The sequence below is a fragment of the Bombus impatiens genome, unplaced genomic scaffold (assembly GCF_000188095.3).
Source record: "Bombus impatiens unplaced genomic scaffold, BIMP_2.2 scf_0344, whole genome shotgun sequence".
NCBI lineage: Eukaryota > Metazoa > Arthropoda > Insecta > Hymenoptera > Apidae > Bombus > Bombus impatiens.
The window spans coordinates 987,051-1,007,452 of NT_176763.1; the positions used below are offsets into that span (position 1 = coordinate 987,051).

At 37.3% G+C, this 20,402-nt stretch overlaps 1 protein-coding gene across 5 annotated transcripts in view; it reads right to left on the reverse strand.

The window, feature by feature from the left end:
* LOC100746537 (transcription factor collier) overlaps nucleotides 1-20,402 on the reverse strand; it is a 96,479-nt gene that overhangs the window by 68,412 nt on the left and 7,665 nt on the right. For all 5 annotated transcript variants that reach the window (XR_002946703.2, XR_002946702.2, XM_012385712.3 and 2 more), the window contains exons 2-4: nucleotides 18,049-18,202; nucleotides 11,846-11,909; nucleotides 5,683-5,738 (exon numbers count right to left, since the gene is read on the reverse strand). Coding sequence is in view for 3 of the 5 variants with exons in the window: in XM_012385712.3 (XP_012241135.1) it covers nucleotides 5,683-5,738; nucleotides 11,846-11,909; nucleotides 18,049-18,202 (274 nt within the window). In the remaining 2 variants the exon portion in view is untranslated. The remainder of the gene's footprint in view (nucleotides 1-5,682; nucleotides 5,739-11,845; nucleotides 11,910-18,048; nucleotides 18,203-20,402) is intronic.

The window sequence follows — 20,402 nt, forward strand, 5'->3', positions numbered from 1 at the left end:
TATACATCTATGAAAAGTTTAATTGCACCCAGATGAAGAGAACTATGCAAAAATATAGTTATACGAGAATAAGGGGATTGGCCTAATATCCCAAAATATATAAGTTTCCTAATAAAATGATTATGATAAGATCTTTTTAATTGTTGGCATAAAAGTACAAAAATATATAAACCATCGCAAATGATATTGAAGAATGATTACTATCTATCAGAACGACAGTTTTTGCACTTGGTAGTAAAACCATAACGTTATTCACGACGAGTACTCAAAAATGGCAATAGAACGAGGAAGAAAAGGAGTCGAGGAGGACGCAGATAAATACGAAGATAGTCATTCAAATCTGCCGTAATGATTTCCATCCTGAATCGATTCCAAAAGTCCCCTGGGATTCCCCCTCTATATCGGTTGTGCAACCCCTGTCGCCTGACGTATACACCACCGAACAACGTGCATACAATGTTACTTTCACCCCTGAAAAGAATGTTCATCGTTAGGGGACAGCTCTGCTCTCTTTCTCATCTTATCTGCCAAGGATTAACTTATCTCAAACTTATTATTTCCTTAATCTATAGTTAAATACTCATATTTCAGTATTATATACGTCCATCCGACGTTTAAAAGCTGATATCGATTCGTTTTGGAATAATCGGAAGAAAAATAAGAAAAATGCATTGTCCTGTAATCCTTAATCGCGAGTACTATATTCCTTTTGTCTTTTTCTCCTCTTTAGCAACATATGTTTTTAGCATTAGAACTATCAAACTAGTCAAAACTCTGACTGGCATCAAATTTTGCTTCTTATAATTATTAAGAAATGGAAATATTAATGTTTCATCGTAAGACAAAAAAATGATTACGTATGAAGAGTACAGGGGAGAAATATGGTAAGTACAGGTTTACCGCTTTAATGACTTTGATGTTATTTAGTGATTATAAGAGTCTATTTTAATGCAACATAAGTAGAAAGAGAAATAGCTCATTCGGTTCAAAGATATGAACCTTTTAGTCATAGACAAATCCATGAAGTTTCGTGAAAAAACTAACAGCATACCTGATATCTGGAATATAATAGTCAACACTTTTGAAATCAATATTTTTGATGTAAATATTTTTAAAAGAATCGCATAACTAAATTCAATAAAAAGACAGTTTTAATAAAGCTGTTTCAGAAGCAATCGTAAAATTTAATAGCTTGTCAGTCAATCGTATATTAATTTTACAATTGCAGAATAAAAAATCTGACTTAACATGTCATCGTCTATGTTCTTTATATAATTATACAATACTTAATTATATAGTAATTCTAATCATCTACGTACAACTCTTTCTAAGGTATATATTAAATATATCGGTAGCTTTGCTGTTAACGACGCGACGATGAAGATATTAGGTCGATATCGATAATAGATTTAAAGAAGCGAATACACAGAGAGCAGAGTACGAGTGTGATGTGCCACGGAATCCTTTCTCGATTCTTTTCTGAATTCCCGCGGGTAGTATTTCATAAAAAAGAAAAAAAAAGGAGAGAAAAGGAAAGTTCCGACTGATCATCTCCAGCGGCGGATGGAAGTTGGAGCTTAAAAGGGTTAGGTACAATTTCCTGTTGTTCATTCATTTAAAATAACGATGGTACGCGGTTCGCTGCTTCCTCCATACCCGCGTCCTGTAAATGCTTTTTTATCCCCGGAACTAATTACAATTTAGCATTTTTAATCCTGCGAAAAAGCGCATTCCAGTTCTCCCACCTTTCTCGTTCCCTTTTCCTGGCCGGAAGTTCGTTCTCAAGCGCTTACAAACGTACGTTGTTAGCGCCATTCAGCCGCGGCTGCACGCTGCTCTTCTCTTTCTGTTAGAAGCTGCTCGTATTTTTCTGGAAATTTCAACGAGAAACGCACAGCAGTTCTCGACATCCTATATTTTTTTTTCCTCTACTGCTGCTTTCTCGTCGAGAGTGCCTCCCCCGTACTCTCTGCCCGCTCCGCCAAGCGAAAGTAGATATAGATACCCGTACCTTGGCCAGGAGCGAAGAAATTGAAGAACAGCTTAAGGGTAGGAGGGCTTCGCCACGGGCTCAGCAGCCAGCTCGGTGTAGCCAATTATTGCGGATTTATAACCGACCACTTGATTCGGTCTCGAGCTAGTCGGCCGCATTTCCGAATTGGAATTTGTGAACCATAACTCGATCTTCAACTAGCAAATTTTTCTTCTCATAGACAAGAGAATTCACTGACTGTTTTCAACTTTGGATGTCTCTTTGAGTTACGCTTTGAGTTGCTTTATTTTATCAATTAGTACATCGCAGGAAATCTTGTTAGTAACGAACTCTTTTTAGTAAAATAAAGAATGAAAATTACTTTGATATAATATACAGTTAAAAAGTGGAACAGCCTATGTAGCCCAAAGATATAAACCTTTCAGCAACACTTGACAAATCCATGAAGTTTCATGAGAAAAATTATCAACATACCTAATACCTAAATCAAGATTTTTTAGAGAGAGTGGAAATGAATATTTTTGATGTAAATATTTCTAAGAGAACTTTTATGAAAAAGAACTATTAACGATAAAATTGTATAATTGTCTAAAGAATATTGAAAAAAGAGAATGAATTTTTGGGTCAACTTCTACGTTTCAGTGCTATTTATGACTAAAGCATTGTATTATTTGAATATTTATTTAAGTTTTACAAATATAACATTCTGCGGTCTAATAATATCAATTCAAAAACAAATAGAACGTACTTCACGCGAGTCATGGAAAGAAAATGTTTCTGCATCTGTTTCGCATTGTAAATAACAAAGGGTATCCAATAATCGTAGTGTTGTAATGATTTTCAGGTTTCTAACACAGTACTCTTTATACAAACTAAATGTTACGTAACATTGTTGCTTTTTAAACCTTTAATCCAGAGAATTCTGGACGTTTGTTAATTTTGTAGGGCACGGTACGCAGTAAGAACACGTCAACCCAGATTTGCTAAACACTTCGTACGAGTTGTTTCGCGAAACTCCATACATGGACAGAGTAAATATATATATCGATTCTCGTGTCTGTATGTCTTCCTCTCGCTTTGGCAGAATGGAGGAGACGCGTTCAATCGAGGCTTTGATGTATAAATTGCAGCTTTCTCGTTTTCGATCCTACCTCCCCATCCAACTTTCTACTCCCTTTACTGGCACGATTCCTCCATAGAGACGGAAAGGGTATCCCGGCATCTATCACTTCCGCTTTTCTTTTCCTCGTGGACAATCGCTCCGGAGAACTATCGAGGCGTTTACTCCGTTCAAGATTCCGTTTCATTCTTTTACCAATGTTTCTACCAACTCTGCAGGTATCTGGCTACTTACATTTTTCACATTTTTCACATTTCTAGTAAGCCTAAGTTCGATAAATAATCGACAAACGGTTGTAACATAGATACTTCAAAATTAAATCAAGATACACATTATTTTGTAATAATATAATAAATAATTTGAGTTTCAATATAGACATTATATTATGCTCGAATATTATCATTTAAAATATTTCTGAGCGCATAGAAATCTTTTCATGAATAATTAATTTTAACGATCAATTACTACATGTATACATGCCTATTATTTCCCACAGGAAAATGAACAGTGATCTTTTCCAACCTTAATAAAATTGTTCCCAAGAAAGTTAGGTTACGAATCTCGTATAATTTCTTGCATAAATCGTTAAATCGACATAATGAAAAATTTCTTTATACTAATTCTATGTTATACTTTGTCGTTATAAAAACCGTTAAAAATATAAAAGATATATTTGATACGTTTTGGAAAATAGAAAATAAATCATTGCTATTCTATCTTCTATCAAGTTCATCTTTTTTCAAAAACTCTGTGCAAACACCGTTTCGTACTCTTTTAAACGTAACTTAACGCACAGATCGGTCCCTGGTCCCTGAAAGATATTCAACCTGACGACGACTTGGATCCGATTAATAAAAGGAATGGATCGCGAATTGAAGAACGGTCTCTGCCGACGCAAGGCCACCGCGGCTTAGTAATTTAATCAGCTAAAACTAACATCAGCTCTGTTTCCCCAACCTTCCTCGTCCACGGCCGCCTCTTTCTTCTCCCTACTGCTCTTCTTACCTTCGTAACCGACCAACCCCAAGATGATTTAATCTGCTAAAATGGTGCAAGTACCTATAGATACTTAGAAGCTAGGGTCGCGAACACGAAACAAAATAATTCAAGAAAGTAGCTATACCTTTCCAGCAATAGACAAACAGCTTTGTACTATGTAGTCTACTTTCTCTCTCTTTCTTTCTCTTCCCGATTTAGATTTCTAATTTCGAAATGTCTTCGATTCCCAGCAACTTGAATAAACCAACGAAACTAAACTCTAAATCTATCAAACTCAAAGTATATTTTGAAACGCGTTATGAATTCATATTCGTAGGAATGATAAACTTTTGCACTTTCGAATATCAAATCTATATCTTTCTCTTGCAATAAATGCAAATACTACAGGCTCTCTTCTTATTTCTGCAATCCTTGCAGGTATCTTCTACGAAATATTCCACACAACGTAATTACGAGAAATTTCTATGAGATGCAAACATTTTCGTGAATCAATGTAAGTGACATAGTAAGCTTCGTGTTACTCAAAGTTGATACGTCGATCAAAATCGCTAAGAAACGTTTACCAAGCATTTGTTTACACTTCTTTATCTGCTCGTACGATCTACCATTCAGCTATTAGATATTGCACACGTCGCAGGCGAGAAACGCGATTCACGGGAAGCCATTGGTAGCCAAAAGAGCACCCTCGAACGCGCAAAGGCTTATCGTGCTCGGTGATCAGGCCTCGTATTTGCGTTTGTTCGAAGGTTATGATCCTTCTTTGCGCCCTATCACTGCGCAAGGATCTACGGCCCTGTGTACAGGGTCACAACACGTGGTTCGCGGACTATGCGCAGGGTTCGCCACGTGGCGCAGATAACAGGATGGGGCAGACGTGCGGCGGTCGCTGCTTTCCTGGAGGGGTAGGAATCAACCCCCCGGAAAATTAAGTGCTTGTAGCTCAGATGATAATACTCTCAGCGGCGGGAACGCGTCACTGCGACTATTTCGGAGGAGTTCCATCGCGCGGAAACGCCAACAGAGAGGAAAGACTCGCGACAACTTACGAATTGATCCTGCCGAAATACTGCCGTCAATTGCAATGGTATTAGAGTAAAATTGTGGAATCCGATAGCGGTTTAAGCAGTTTGTCATAAATGACTATAATGTGAATAACAACGTGCAACATTATTTTATGAACGAAATCTGATCTTAATATTTGGTGTCTTTGCGAAGAGTTATAATGGTGTAATTTCATGTTGCAAATACAGATACCTGAAGATAACGATATATTTGCTATACAGGTTTGATGTACAATTGGGTTGGTGTACATGGAATGTAGTTTCGTTTTCATCGTCGAAGGAATAACCTAATACTTTAGAATGTTTTTGTTTCAACGATATTTAGATAATTTTAACGAGTCTGTTTAGACTTTTAATGAAATTTGATACTTTCTCAAAAATAAACATTCCTTCATCTTAAGAACTTTGTAAATGTCTTACATAAAACTTATATTTCTTATTTATATTACTTACTGTATGTAAGAAATGAAATGTGCGAAATCCAGACGAAAAAACATATCCATTCTCACCTGTTTCGTTGCAGAGTCGATGAGCCTCACGTAGATGTCCTGCACCTGCCTGACACCTGCAACAAGAGCCAGAAGATCTCACATTAACCAAAAACTTACAAACACGTACAAAAATTTATACTACGCATACTGCACACGATCCACACACACACACACAAGGAACGAACGATAGACGATATTCGAAAATAATGAAAAAATAATCGAATTTGTTTTCCCTCAAATATCCACTTGAATACCAATGACACGCTGGTTTGGTTGACGATGTCAATGCATATTGCAATAGGTGTATGTATATAGAAGACAGAGGGTAGTAAATGCTCTTACAAGTTGAAAAGATAAATAGTTATGCCCTTTTTGGAACCGAAGACAGTTTCGAATAGTTTTTTTAAGCTTAATATAAAGACAACGCTGCTCTTTATTCAATTTACCCCGCGAGTTTTTCATGGATTCGGTAAGAAGGTCCATTAAGTTAAGAGCGTTGCGCGCAGGCATTTGCGACGGATGTGCATGGAATACGACGAATACGGAAACGAGTCCAAATTCTGACAAGTTCGGCGCCGCTGAAAGGGACTGTCCCAGAAAAACTTACATATTAAGGAGCATTTAAGGTGGACGACGAGGTAAGCGGCCTGATCGCATCCCCGGGGACGTATGCACAATCTCCGTTGTTTTTGCATGGACCCAGCCCGTACTTTGTACCAACGAGTACCGACCTCACCACGAGCGGATCGCTATGCAACGAGCCATTGCGGCAAGGCAAATTCTTGTACGTGTAGTGCGTTAATTATTTTTGCGACCTTAGAGTTTCGTCAGGATCGTCGTTCCCGCTGCTTCGCGGAACTTAGTGGCTGCCAGGTAAACATTGCGGAACACACGGCCAAAACTTGCTGAACTTCCGCGATGCGGACGTGTTTAATCGTCAAATATTCACGGATAACAAAATGTAACAAAACGACCATTTCGTTAGAACAATAATTTATTAAATTGAAAATAGCGTTTGTACGTATATGAAATATGTTATGCTACTATTAAAGTGCAAAATTGTATTGTTTATAATATTGTGTGTTATACTGAACAGCATCTGTTTAGTTTTTATATTATAGTCAAGCTTTGGTCGCAATTTTTGGTATTCTAAGTATGGCTTGATGATTAAGTTTTCCGAAATACGCCACGAATTCTTCTCATAATGAAAATCTTAGATACTTTCTCTAATTGTCCGACATTGAAATATATATCCTAATATCTATATACAGCAAACATTTTCATTGGGGAAGGTTAAGAAGATAGATACATATGTACCTTATATAAAATATAAAACGACGATTCCAATCGGTCAACAACCAATCTTTCAGATTCTTTATGTAACTTCCTTAAAAATGTCAAAAACTATAATCAGCAAGAACATTCATTAACTTAACAGGAAATTTATTTGGCGAGATAATGAGAAGCAGCGTGTGCTCATTAAAATTTACGCGAATGACATTTTAATCATACAAAATTACAGCCATTAACGATAGCTTAATTTGTTATTACCTAGTTGGTAGGCCGGCTGCACGCAGTTTATTACCTCGAACAAGCAATTTTGTCGCGTGATCAAGCTTTCGTGTGTATTATACCGCGTTATTGCTATCCGTTATCGGTAGTCGAACTAGCTCCGATGCTTATATACACATTCCGCGGGTAGCAAGTTTTCGAAACAGTTTCTACCTTCCAGAGGGAACGGCAGGTAATCCCGGGGTGTATTTTGGACAGACACCCTCGTGGCTTCCGGCCTCGCGTGTCCGGTAAGCCAAGTAATCCCGACATAAGACTCCCAGACCCGGCGGCTACTACGGGAGCCAGACTCACGCCGCATAACGTTACCATGGATTACGATACTCCGGCCGAAACTAGCTCACAAATTACCTCGAGAAACCGTCGCAGCTTTACCGGAAGTTACTTGCACGCTCCGCCTGTTTGCCGGTTTCTATCTGGCGCGAGAGAGTAGCAATGTCAGGATTTCCAGCGTACAATGGAACGTCGATTATGCGAGCTGATTGGAAAACGCTCGAGCAAAGACGATCAATTGTTAGCCGTGTTTTGCAGGGATGAAACGATTTCTGTCATTAGAGCGGAATGCTAGCGGTTTCTACGATTTATTGCAGTTATGAGCTGCTCTTGTGGTGTCTTGTTTTTCAGGCCGCACAATCGCTCGCGATTTAACAGTCGGACATCGTACAATCGTGTTTCTGTTATTATCATCATCGTTAGTTTCTTGTCAAATTATTAAGAGTAGTGGGTCTCAGATCATTCGAGCTACTTTTTTTAAATTTTGTTCTTACGCAGTGCACTATTAAGTACTTGTTATTTGGCTTAGGTTGTCTTGTTTTATTTAATTCATTATAGCAAACTACCTGCAATTATCGTGGATATAAGTCTAGAAACGTGTTCCTTATTTATTTATATGCTTCATTTGATACTATATTTTAATAAATGATTGAAAGGATTATTATCACTTGACATACACGTATTTGTACTCAATGCATGAAACGTTTAAATGAAATTAATTGATTAGTTGTCTAGCATCTATTAAACATAATATTTAATAATACGCACTAAATTATAAATCAATATAACCGATTGTATTTTAAGCGAACTCTAGTTTATCATTTCAAAGAATACAGAGGAGCTTCTTTCGAACAAATTTGCTTACATGTATACTTCAGCTTTTTTTTTTCTAGAACCTGTCGTTAAGTACCTACTCCAAACTTTTGCGTCGTCTCGATTCCTCGGACAGCAAGGAACGCGGCATCGTACAAAATGCGTCCGGTTCATCGGATAACGAAGATTGTCTCCATTCCTGATGCTCGGTATGTAAACAAGATGGTATAAAATCAGTCGACGAACGAGCGAATTCATTTATGCAAGTACGTCGATGCATCTTAAGGATGCACGATTACCAGCGCGACGCTGCGACATGCCACGTGAACGTACGTATACATTTATCACAGACATTGCGGCGACTCGTGATCATGCCTCGGACGACGACAATAAAGGCAAAAGATCAAGAAGAAGGTACGTAAGAAGCGGTATCGCGTGCTAAGTCCTGCTGAGAGGAGGCAGATAGATCCGTTCGTATTAGCATAACTAGGCAACCAACTTCAATGTGTACAAGAAGCCATTGAAGAAGCGGACACCACCCATTTTATTCCTTCGATCGGCATCCTTAATCAGCGGCGCTCTTATTACGAGCCGTTATATTCCGCGGTCCAACTACCTCGTTCGCTCTATTTGTACGTCTCTCTTTCTCTGAATGACATCTGCTTTTATACGTTCTTCTTCGTCTAACCTGCCGCGCCTCGTCCTGATCGTGAGCACCTTGCTCCATCTTAGAGGCGCAAGGACATCGGGAACGTCGAGCAGAAGGGAGACGGAGAACGAGAATGAAAGAAACCGAATGAAATGGAAGAGAGTTCGAAGGAAGGGAACGATCACAAAAAGAAGTAGAACCTGATATGGAGAAGCGCTGTCGTCACTTGAACGGTAGCCCCTGTGTTCCTCATTTATTATTTAATTATAGATTTATTGCTTGACCGACTGATCAGTGTTGCGACAATGTGCAGATTCGATTGTATGACAAACGGTCAGAGTGAAGAGGATGAGACGTTGCTGTGACCGTGAGCTAGCGCCAATTTGTCTTCGTGATATAAAAGCTGCACCGTAAAGTATTTCGTGCATGAAACTTTTATAGAGTGCGTCTCGAGAGTCCGAACAGAAGACCGATCTCGGGAACGAGGCATAAATCAGAGCCGCGACGATCCGCCGATTCACTCTAAAGGACATAACCGGTACTTCGATAGAAGACGTATAGGCTCCGTTATATCGTAACGTTTGATTGCATCGCTTGCTTATTGGAAATCGTCATTGCCCTGATCTTTCGCATTGTGCAACGTGTATATCTTATCGTAATTAGCATTTGAATCGGTTGTTGAAATTTTGCTGTATTATTTATATGCTGCAGTTTTTATATTATCGTAGTATTTTACCTCATTTAACAGAATTACCAAAAACTTATTTGATAATATTACAGTAGAAATTTATTGTTTAAGTATATTATATGTATATTAGTTACGTGGAAACGGACCAAAATTGTGATTTATACAGTTGTGAATGTATCAATCAATACAATTAAAATAATTAAACAGTTAACATCTATCATTACACGATTCAGAAATTCCGAGAGTTCAAACTCAAGGTATAAAATCGTTCTATAATATCGTATTCCATGTACAACAGCTAGTAATGCAACTAGTATTAAGCAACCATTCTGACTGCCTTTTAAGACAGCGAGTAGATGTTTCATCTTAAATCACATTCCGATATACAAATCGGTCTTGCGATATAACGAAGAATTGTGTTTTCCAGGATGTTCAAGAAACTCTAAAGGGATATCATACGATAGCAAGTACTGGCAAAGACTTTACCGATTATAGGCTGAACTACGAGTATCGTCGAACGAAAGTTCCAGAGAATAGGATAAAAGTAGGAGAGCTTGGGATCTACGATCCCGAAGGTGGCTATAAGTATTCTATAGGTTGCGATAGTTAGTTATTTCTTGTTTGCAATGTTGGCAACACGTTTTAGTGTCCATAGATGGCAGGGCGGCCCCTCAGTCAGTTCTGCCAACGCAAAAATCTCGCATTGATTGATCGGCTCGCAACAGCGGAGGCAAGAAGGCTGATGGTATGAGCCGCGGAAAAGAGAAAGGGGGACGGCCGGGAAAGGGGCAGGAAAGGGAATGGAAAAGAAACGAGGGGAAGATGCTCGCGAGAGAAAGAGCCATGAGAATCGACAAGAAATGAAGATAAAGAAAGCACCGGCGGAGGTTGACGTTGTTCTTGATGTACACAGGATGAAAAAACTCTGGAATGAAAGCCAGCAGATAGCGCCTTGCGGCTTTTTAATATGTTCATAATACGAGCACGTTTTTAAAGGGTCTCTCTGTTAGTTGGACCACCTCTAAATCATCGACTTCTTCTTCTCCCTTTTCTCTCCGTGTTCCTCTTTTCCTTCTTTCGTTCACGCACAGACGTTCGAACGCTTCTTCACGACGGAAACTGAACCCTTTTTGCCAAACCTGGGCCAGTGACATAAAATATGTCTTTGTTGCACTCGGGCCTCGAAAGTTCGTGAGCTTTTTAGCTGAGACACTGGGTGTCTGGCGGAATGTCGATGGCCTGTCATCGTCGCTTCGGATCGAATCGGGCTACTGCGTGGATCACTCTTCGAATACATGTTACGCGTTCACTGACTGACTTCTTTTTACACATCGCGGTCCTAAATCCGTGGTACAGTTGATGTCAGAAAAATTATATGGCTCAAAATATGACGAGAATCGAGAATAACAGTTATGTTGGAGGCTTCGCTTACAAGTTTGAAGTTTGAAAACTTCTCAAGTACACAGGTAGTATTCGACTAATTTTTGACTGGATAGAATATGTACATAATCGACAGGAGAATTTTTTACACGCAGAAATAAGTCGAAAATGTGGAACAAAATTTGTTTGTTTAAGGTCTCGTTATGGAGGACTTTAAATACAATAGAATAAGAGAATTAAAATTCATTAAAAATGTTTTAATGAAGAAATCATTATGTTGGAGAGATAAATAATCTAACAATAAGTGATGAATTAACTCGTCTTCTCTGTTTAACTAAGTTTAAAATGCTTTTCGAATGGAGTAAGTGGAAGATTAATTGTAAATTGTTACGAAGAATATGGATATTTAACTAATAATAAATAATAATAAACTAATTCTTCTAATTCATAGGATTTAAATAACTTTTCTACCACTTTAATATAAATGCTTTTAATCTAAAGATTTATACTTATTACCTGTTTCTTTCTAAATAAAATCCTGATTGTTTTTTCTCTGTTCATAAACTGCGCACTTTATTACCCTCTCGTATAATCTTTATTAAGTACTAGCTATACATATACATTACGGTTGACCCAATTCTTTAAATCTCACATTTCTCCAGCAATGAAATTTAAATCTACTTGGTTGATTTCGTAGTTGTGAGACTTTGATGTATGCACATTTTAAAAATACATAGTATACACCGCAATTTAGTATTCATAAATTGGTGCGATGAGTCATAATTAATATGGTTCGGTTTACTCACCATTAGAATACAGCAGATGCAGGCTATACTGAATGCCATTGTTTGTCTTCTGACCTTCAGATTCCTAGAAACACACACGTAACATGATACTGTTATATGTCATTAAAAAATCTCTGTCTTGAATAAATTAATTGAAGTGTGACGTAAAATTTAATCGACATGACGTGACATTTAATTGTTACATTAAAACGAAGATTTCATCAATATTTATCATCCTCAAATTGAAACGTGTCGTCGCCTTATTAATCTTAAGGTCTACGACTAACCATTAATTCATTAAGGCGACACAAGCGAATTTCGATGTTAAATCTCGTTAATCTCGCTAAATTTCCTGCGTGTTTAAACCGTTTGAATCGAATGCAGTACGCGAAGGAACGGAGATTCAGTCCCGCGCGTTCTTCACACCCCGTTCTATTTTAATTAAGTGCACCGTGACGTAACTCTCGCGCTCGGTCTGCTCCACCTCACGCTAATTATTAATTTCTTGATGTGCCGGTAAGAGCCGTGCCATTACGTATGGCGTGCGATGCATAATTATCATCCTGCCCTGTTGACGAGTCATGCGTGCATCGTGCCATATGCCGCAGCCGCGGTAATGCATTTTCAACTATCTACCCCTGAAACACCCAGGACTCCAACCCCCCGTGTATCGTGGCCACGACATTTAGTCGTGCATACAATCTTTCAACCCGAGAACAACGATGAGTCCAATCGATATTATGGAAAATTAACATAATTACCTAGATCGAGTCATTGGCTGTACGTTCAATACGATAATTCTACTCGATAATGATAATTCAAGTACGAGGAACGGTAGTTCTTTCTTTCATTTCAACGGAATATATTCGAATTACATAGATACGTTAAACACGCTTGTGTTGAAAAGAATAAGAGTAACACAGAAAACTGTTGCTTGATCGCAATTAAAATCAGAACTACCGACGATTGAAGTGTAAAATTTGTCATTTGTCACTTATCAAAGACGTTAAAGTAAAATAACCTTTCAAATTTTGAATTATATAGCGAAATGCTGCATTTCAATTCTCGATTGTATTGTACTCTGAATTTAGAGTGGAAATAATACTAATATTCATCAAGACAGACATAGGACTCTTTCAGACTTCTTCACGCTATCTATATTTCTTCATTTAATGATAATTGGTAAACAATGATAATTTAAATCTATCATAAATAGTGACGTGTAAACTATTTGAAATTGTTTGTTTAGCGTGCTGAGAAATTAACTATACCTTTCCATCAACTTAATACATGGATACTCGTACAGGGTAATTACGCAAATGAAGTTAAATCGCGTACTCATGGTTTCGTTAAAACAGGCCGAGTATACGGTTGATTTTTCTATCGAAGCTTGATTACGGTACACTGGATAATCGTCGTTAGTTCGTCGGTAGATCGACATCATTCTTCCCTTTTTCCTCGAGCCGTGTGTACGCATTAAGCTCTTTCCTGTCACTGGCGTTCGTCGCGGCCATTAATCTTTAAATTCGCAAGCGCACGATGGACGTTAATCAGGTATATACGCGGGTCGTTCGATCCACGACTACTTTTTAATTAAACACGAATAAAAAGCGGATAGAACGGAGAACGAATGCGGAGACCCTGTATTTACGTAGGGCACCAGTTTCCGGGAACTGTACGCCTGCCATCGCGCTGACACGCTCTATTTACAGGCTTTTATGTCGCGTATTACTCACGATAGAAACGATAGACGGGTCAATCGACCCGATAGCCGAGCGACGCCACTTAAATAATTGGGCTTTGTGTAAAAATATGTAAATAGTTCCGTACCTCTTGAGGTGAAAGTTCCAGACTGGAAGGATCGAGGGTGAGAACAGGCATAAGTACGCTTAGGCACAAACGGCTACTCGACACCGGGGCTGATCTATGCTTGCGGTGCACGACCCTAATTAATAGGGAAGCTATGCAATGCAACTGTCCTGTTCATGTGAATTATACATATAGACGTGCTCTTACGGAGGATAGGGAGGAATGGAGATATCAAGATAACCAATGCAAATCGAAGTAAAGGAATAGAAAGTACACTTGTTCGCTGATTCACAAATGAGTCGCTTTAATTACCTGTTTACAGTGGCTCACGAAAGTATTCGAACGCTTGTTATTAAACCTTTAAACAATCGAAATATGCGTGTTAATCTTAAGATCTGGTAATAATATCATACCTGCTATAAGATACAAGTATCAAAATTATGTGCCTAAAAGTTGGATCGAATCAGATAATATTAGTAGAAGTTGGGAAATATTGCAATGTATTTAATGTAATTAGTAGAAGTTACAAAACAATTTTTATTTCACACACGACAATGACTTCAAGCATACATCCAGAATCGTGAAAGAATAATTATTATATAACACACAGCGTGTGTTACATATGCTTCCACAAAGTCCGAATTTTAATCCCATCGAACATTTGCGGGAAGAAATCTGTAAAAGATTGAAAAATTACGATACAAGTTCGAAAGATATACTTAAAAAATTTTAGAAGTATGGAATTCTCTCGAAACTAAAATAACTGAAAAGCTTCTCCAAGCAGTAATTGAAGCCAAAGAAGGCTCAACTAAACATTAACATTAAATAAGATAGGTATAATCAATACCGTTCGATTATTTTTGTAACCTTATTTTTATACTAATTACAATGAATGTTTCGTAACTTCTACAAATGTTACCGGCTCCATTTCAAATTTTAAATATACAATCTTGATACTTGTATCTTATAGCAGTTATAACATTGTTCTCAGATCTTAAGTCTAACACACATACTCTAATTATTTTAATAATAAAAGCTTCAACATCGAATGTTCGAATGCTTCCGTGAGCCACTGTATATGTTTCTTTCCACTATTTGAGAATAAATGTTGAGTATAGTTGGCGGAGTTCAATTTGAGCGAGAGTCTGAATTTAAGTTTAATCCAAGTATCTATTTTCAAATGACTTCAATATTTTTAAATATTTTATACAATATTAGAACGTGAGTTTGTGAACGTTGTGGATTGTTAACGTTTAATGTCTCCGCAAGTACACGCTAAAATAAAAAACTAAAGTAAATTATCCTATCACTTATAATTTTTTTCATCTTGTTCCACGTGAAACTTACATCTTATTCCGTTAAGAAAATTGCTTTTTATTTATTCAAAGCCTCTGTATACTATTTCAACTTCTCGGTTTTAAATTCTATACCTCGATAATTTACACGCGTGTCGCAGTAATTTATCCTTATATCGAGAATCTGGATTTCTGTCATGCAGGTATCTGACATTTCGAATGTTCTATGATATATACAGGTGTAATATCGGAAAATAAAGATAGAAACTTTTTTCCCGATTGCTTACAATTTATTAATATTAAATTGAATATACAAATATAAATTGGACAGAAAACGATATTTATTTAACGGAAACTAAATGCAATACTCGTATTTATATCAAATAACTTTACAGTTATTTGGCCACTCTCGTCACAACGAATCTAACACACACTCTCTCTCTCTAACAACTCTATCAATTCCCTCGATTCTACTCTTCGGTGTCTCGATTAACTCTAACGACTCTACTCTTCGACGACTCGATTGTCGACGACTCTGACTCTCGCAACACGCACACTTTTCGACTCGCACACTCTGACCTTTTGGCCGTCCCGCTTTGAAAATACGAAACCGTCCTTCTCGTCTAAGGTTGTCTATTGTTTTCCTCGTACCTCATACCTATGAGGAACCACAGAAAGACGACGTATACGGTTTTTTTCTATTTTCAACCAATCTCTAGCTCAAACTACCTTACGATATTACACAGGTAATCGATTGACGATGTACAAACTAGAAGCTTGTAATGGTTCTTCGCATGGTAGAGTGGCAGGAAGGGATATCCGACCATTCGCGTGATCGTCTGTCCGAACAGTATCTGCCAGTGTAGAGATTTCTTTTGCGCAAGAATGAGTGTGTGGCAGTCAGCTTTTCCTTAAACAGCTATACTAATTGACCAATAGAAAGTGGAGCTCTAACGATGACTGTGCTGACAATCGCGTCCCGCTCCAAACCGTTCGCACGAAGTCGTGACAACTCTTCGAGCACGAGTCGAATGTCATTTTTCCCGATGATTCTAACCAGTACTCGATAACTGACAGATACTAGTCTTCTCCGTGAAATCATAACCGGGATCATAAGCGACTCTTTACGTTAATTGAAAGATCACTCGAATGACAGGCTTTCATTATGAGGAAAAACGGGCAACCGGAAGTTGGCGATTGGAAAAAGCGATCCACTCGCAGGCATATTAAAAAGAACGCTCGATTCAATTTTTCTCACATACAATATTAATCTATTAGGTCTATCTCGTTAATAATATGCGGTTTCTTAAAAGTTAAGTTTAAAATCATTGCTTAAAAGTTGAAATTGTTGAAGCGTAAAAGTGTTATATAGGTAAAATAGAAAGCTTGAAGCAGAAATATGGTGAATGATTGTAAAAATTGTAGGAGAATAGATTAATTACCAATAGATGTTAATTATCTTTGGGATCGTCTAATATAAAACGAAGAATAACCCTATTCCGCCCTTTGAATTATTTTTGACCGAATCTTATTTTGCTACTCTTAGGAAATTTCTTAAGTTCGAGGAAGATAAGAAAGAAATAAGATAAAGAGAAAGAACATTGCAAATCCAGGGAAATCGTTGTAAAAATGAATAAAATGCGGTAGTAAAATATTTGCAAGCAATTGTCATAGATCAATCACAACCTAGGACAACTGCGTATTCGCAGAAATCTGCATTTGTAATTGATTGCTCTTAATTAATACGCTCTTACATAAAAAAAACCGTACAGATTGAGGGAATGGAGCACGTATAATGACTTCATTTGCAGGCATTCTTGTCATTTCTTCGAATGCAATAAAAATAGATTAGATTGTTGGCACGGAAGCTAGAAATCACTCGAACACTGACACTTTAAACCTAATAATTAACGTTTCATTAACGTTGAAGTTTATCATAAATTATTACGATAGTTTTTTTACTAATTTGGAGGAATTTTCCTACCTTATTTATAGATAGTTTGCTATCTTATTTATAGTATTTATAGTAGGTTAGGTTAGGAACCTAAACCAATCCTTTTTTTGCACATTAAGGTAACAAAATTATACTATGTCAAGCATAAACAAATATCCATATCCTTTTGAGCAGTTCATAGTTACATTTTATTCTAACGACAGAATAATTATTAAAAGGTACAATTAAACAGAAACATGACCGTGTTAAACCTAATTCAATTGTAAGACACTGACATAATCGAATAAAAGTTATTCACTCGGCGAAATATTTGGAACGATAGAATGATTTAGTAACAAATGCTCAAAGAGATACGATCTGTGATAGAAAAGGGAGACGGGATGAACGAAAGAAAATGGAAAGCCCGGTTATTATTCGTAGGTTGCTCGGTTCGCGTGACAACATCGATGCTCTTACGATCGCGTCCGTCCATTTCTCACGCGGCCAATGGATTTTCGCCTGTCCGACTAATTGCTGGAAAAGCTGGAGGTGTATCCTGCCGACTATCGATATGTATACGTATAGGCGGAGCCGTTTAATATTTGACGTCGTCCCCGATGGAAACGGCAATTATCGAGATAAGCGTACGCTCGCACGATATTCCCTGATGTCATAAAGGTCCACCTCGCCTTTTTCCACTTAACCTCACGGGAAAACAGGGACTACGATGTGCATTGAAATTCCGAAGTTGTCACTCGACGCCATCACTTACTTTTCGAACCCGATACTGATGAATGATCTGCGATTTTTCATCGACTTTCGAAACTAACAAGACATAAATCTTATGCTACTCTGCCATTTTAAACTTATCTATCGTAACTTCTATATTGCATCTTATTGCAATGTTTATGAATTGAATATTATGTAATTTATTTCCACTATTGATGATTCGTTAGCAGATACTAAGATGAAATACAACAAATGAAAGTAGTATAGGCAACTATTCATTTTGTATTAGATATGAGAAAATGTCCTAATAGATATCTACTTATGACAGGCAATGTATATATTTTTGTTTGCAATTACGATCACCCATATCAGAATTATTTAATAATCTTTGAATAAAAATATCTTTTTAACAAAATATTAATTTAACACAAGTAATATGTCTTTATGAAAATAATTACCTGATCTTTTTCGACGAAACCCATGAAAGAAGTCCTCTCTATTTCGATCGGTTGACCGTGTCGATCGTAAAGAGCGATCACAAAATGGAAGAAGTTACTTTTTCTCAAATTGCTTGGTGGTTGTTTCTCGAAGTGTGCTCTACCGACACCAACCCTGAAATTCATATATAATACAATTTTTATTACGCTATTTAAATCGCTGTTTAAATAATTACAACATATTACAATCGCGTTGAATTATTAACGAAAATTTTATTTCTCTTTTATATCCATATATTAGATCCTAAATATATATTAGATCCTAAATAATCTCACATATAACTACTTAAACATTGTCACGTTTCATTGTATATTTGTCTGTCAGGCTGCACTACGTTAAAGCTGTTTATGTTTGATATCCATGATACTAATAACAGTATTTAATATTTTTAATAGTATTTAATGCTTTTACGATTCGGATAATTTAATCATACAGTGAATAATGTAAATTCCCTTTTCTCAAAAATTGTATTCAATAGCGATCTATCGAGTTAACCTTTCCATACTATATTCAGAAATCGCAAGTATTTCAGTACGATCTACCGACTATGAAGAGTGCGCGTGCATTCGATGCCGCAAACGATGCACGTTACCAAATTCGGACGTCAGAAGTGAGATCCTCTATCGTAGGGTCAAATAGGTATGTCCTACTCGGCCTTGAATGCAATAAGAATGTCCAAACTGGTAGAGAGGAAAGACAAACGAGGCTGTCCGTGGGGGAGCGCGCAGGTGGCCTCAACGCCTTAAAATCCCATTAAGGTCTCATGTGCTGAGATTAGACCACCGGACTCCGATGCCATCTTTGAGTAATGGCACGGAAAGTCCCCTTTTCCATTGCACTACTTCGCATAATTCGCGCGCGTGACTACGTTCTGATTGATCCCATGAAACGTGACTTTTCACCAAGCTTTGTGCCACCATTCGTGACATCGTGTCTCTTATTAATATTACTTCTGATGTTTACGAATTATCAGCCTGAATATGTAGGATATATTTTTTTTAATATAATTATAATCAATAATTTAACATAAGGCATTTAACGCATTAATTCAGTGGACTTTTTTTTGGAAAAGGAACAACGCATGGATACTGTTTGATTGTATAACACTACAAATTATTCGAAGGTTGTAATAATTACTGTAAGGAGTAAAATATCGTACAAACTGTATATACGCAAATTTTTGAATTTCTTCTTTATTGGACATAATGTCCTTGTTCAATACGTTTCAGTATATTATTAAATGTTTAATGGTAACTCATAACATCTTCATACCATACTAGTAAGCCAAGTACAAATACTAAAACTTTACTGGAATATTTTATGTTTTTATGCAAACATATTTAACATTCCATCGTTTAAAACAACAATACTGTTAACGATTAATATTGTTTGGAGAATGTAATAATTAATACTCCTTTATCAAGTCCATAGGGATTACATAAGTTACAAACGGTTGCGACACGTTGGAAAATATTAAATTCATAAAATCGATTGTCACAGCATTATGGCTTTTTTAAAATTAACCTTTATTGGAGTCGCTCACCGTTTGCTCTCTAATTATGTTTCGTCTGTATTCCCCCTCATATTGCGAGCGCTTCTCACTAAGCTATCTGTTTCCTAACCCCTTAGACATTAAATATAACCTCTATTTCCTGGTACAAATTTAGATTTACCAGGTTTTGCGTAAACGCGTAAATAATTCAATATCGCCGCCGAATCAAGCTACTGCTAATCCACGTGTCAATAAAGGTTATTACCATGTTCTCGGAAGTGTTAGAAACCTCCATATTAAACAACGTGCAAATAATCAAAATATAAATTAAAAGTAACAGTTAGACGTAATAAAAATTGTTTTCCCTCGAATTGAGTAAACTGTGGAAGTTCATGCTCATAACTGAAAAGACAAAACTTACTCTCTTTAACCGCTATTCATATCCTCTACACAAGATTATATCGATGGATAACAATTTACCCTCATCCACATCCCCGACGCTATAACCACGTGCAACAAATACCTCTAAAAATCGAAACAAAATATATTCACCCCCTCGCCATACAAAGTACGCTTTATAGCAAAATAACTAAAACTTTCAATCTCCCTTTTTCATGGTTTCAAATTTCAGATAAACACGCGCAGGGGGTTAAAAAAAGAGATAGTCGTCAATGAAGCGGCGCGATCCGTCGAAGCGCGACAAGCGACAGGCGCGAAAGGGTTTTTAGGCTTGGTATGCGGGGGTCGGATAGATGTTGCATCGGTTAAAAACCGCCGCGGAGAAATCGCATTATCGGGTGGTGGCGTGGTTCGGGCACGCGG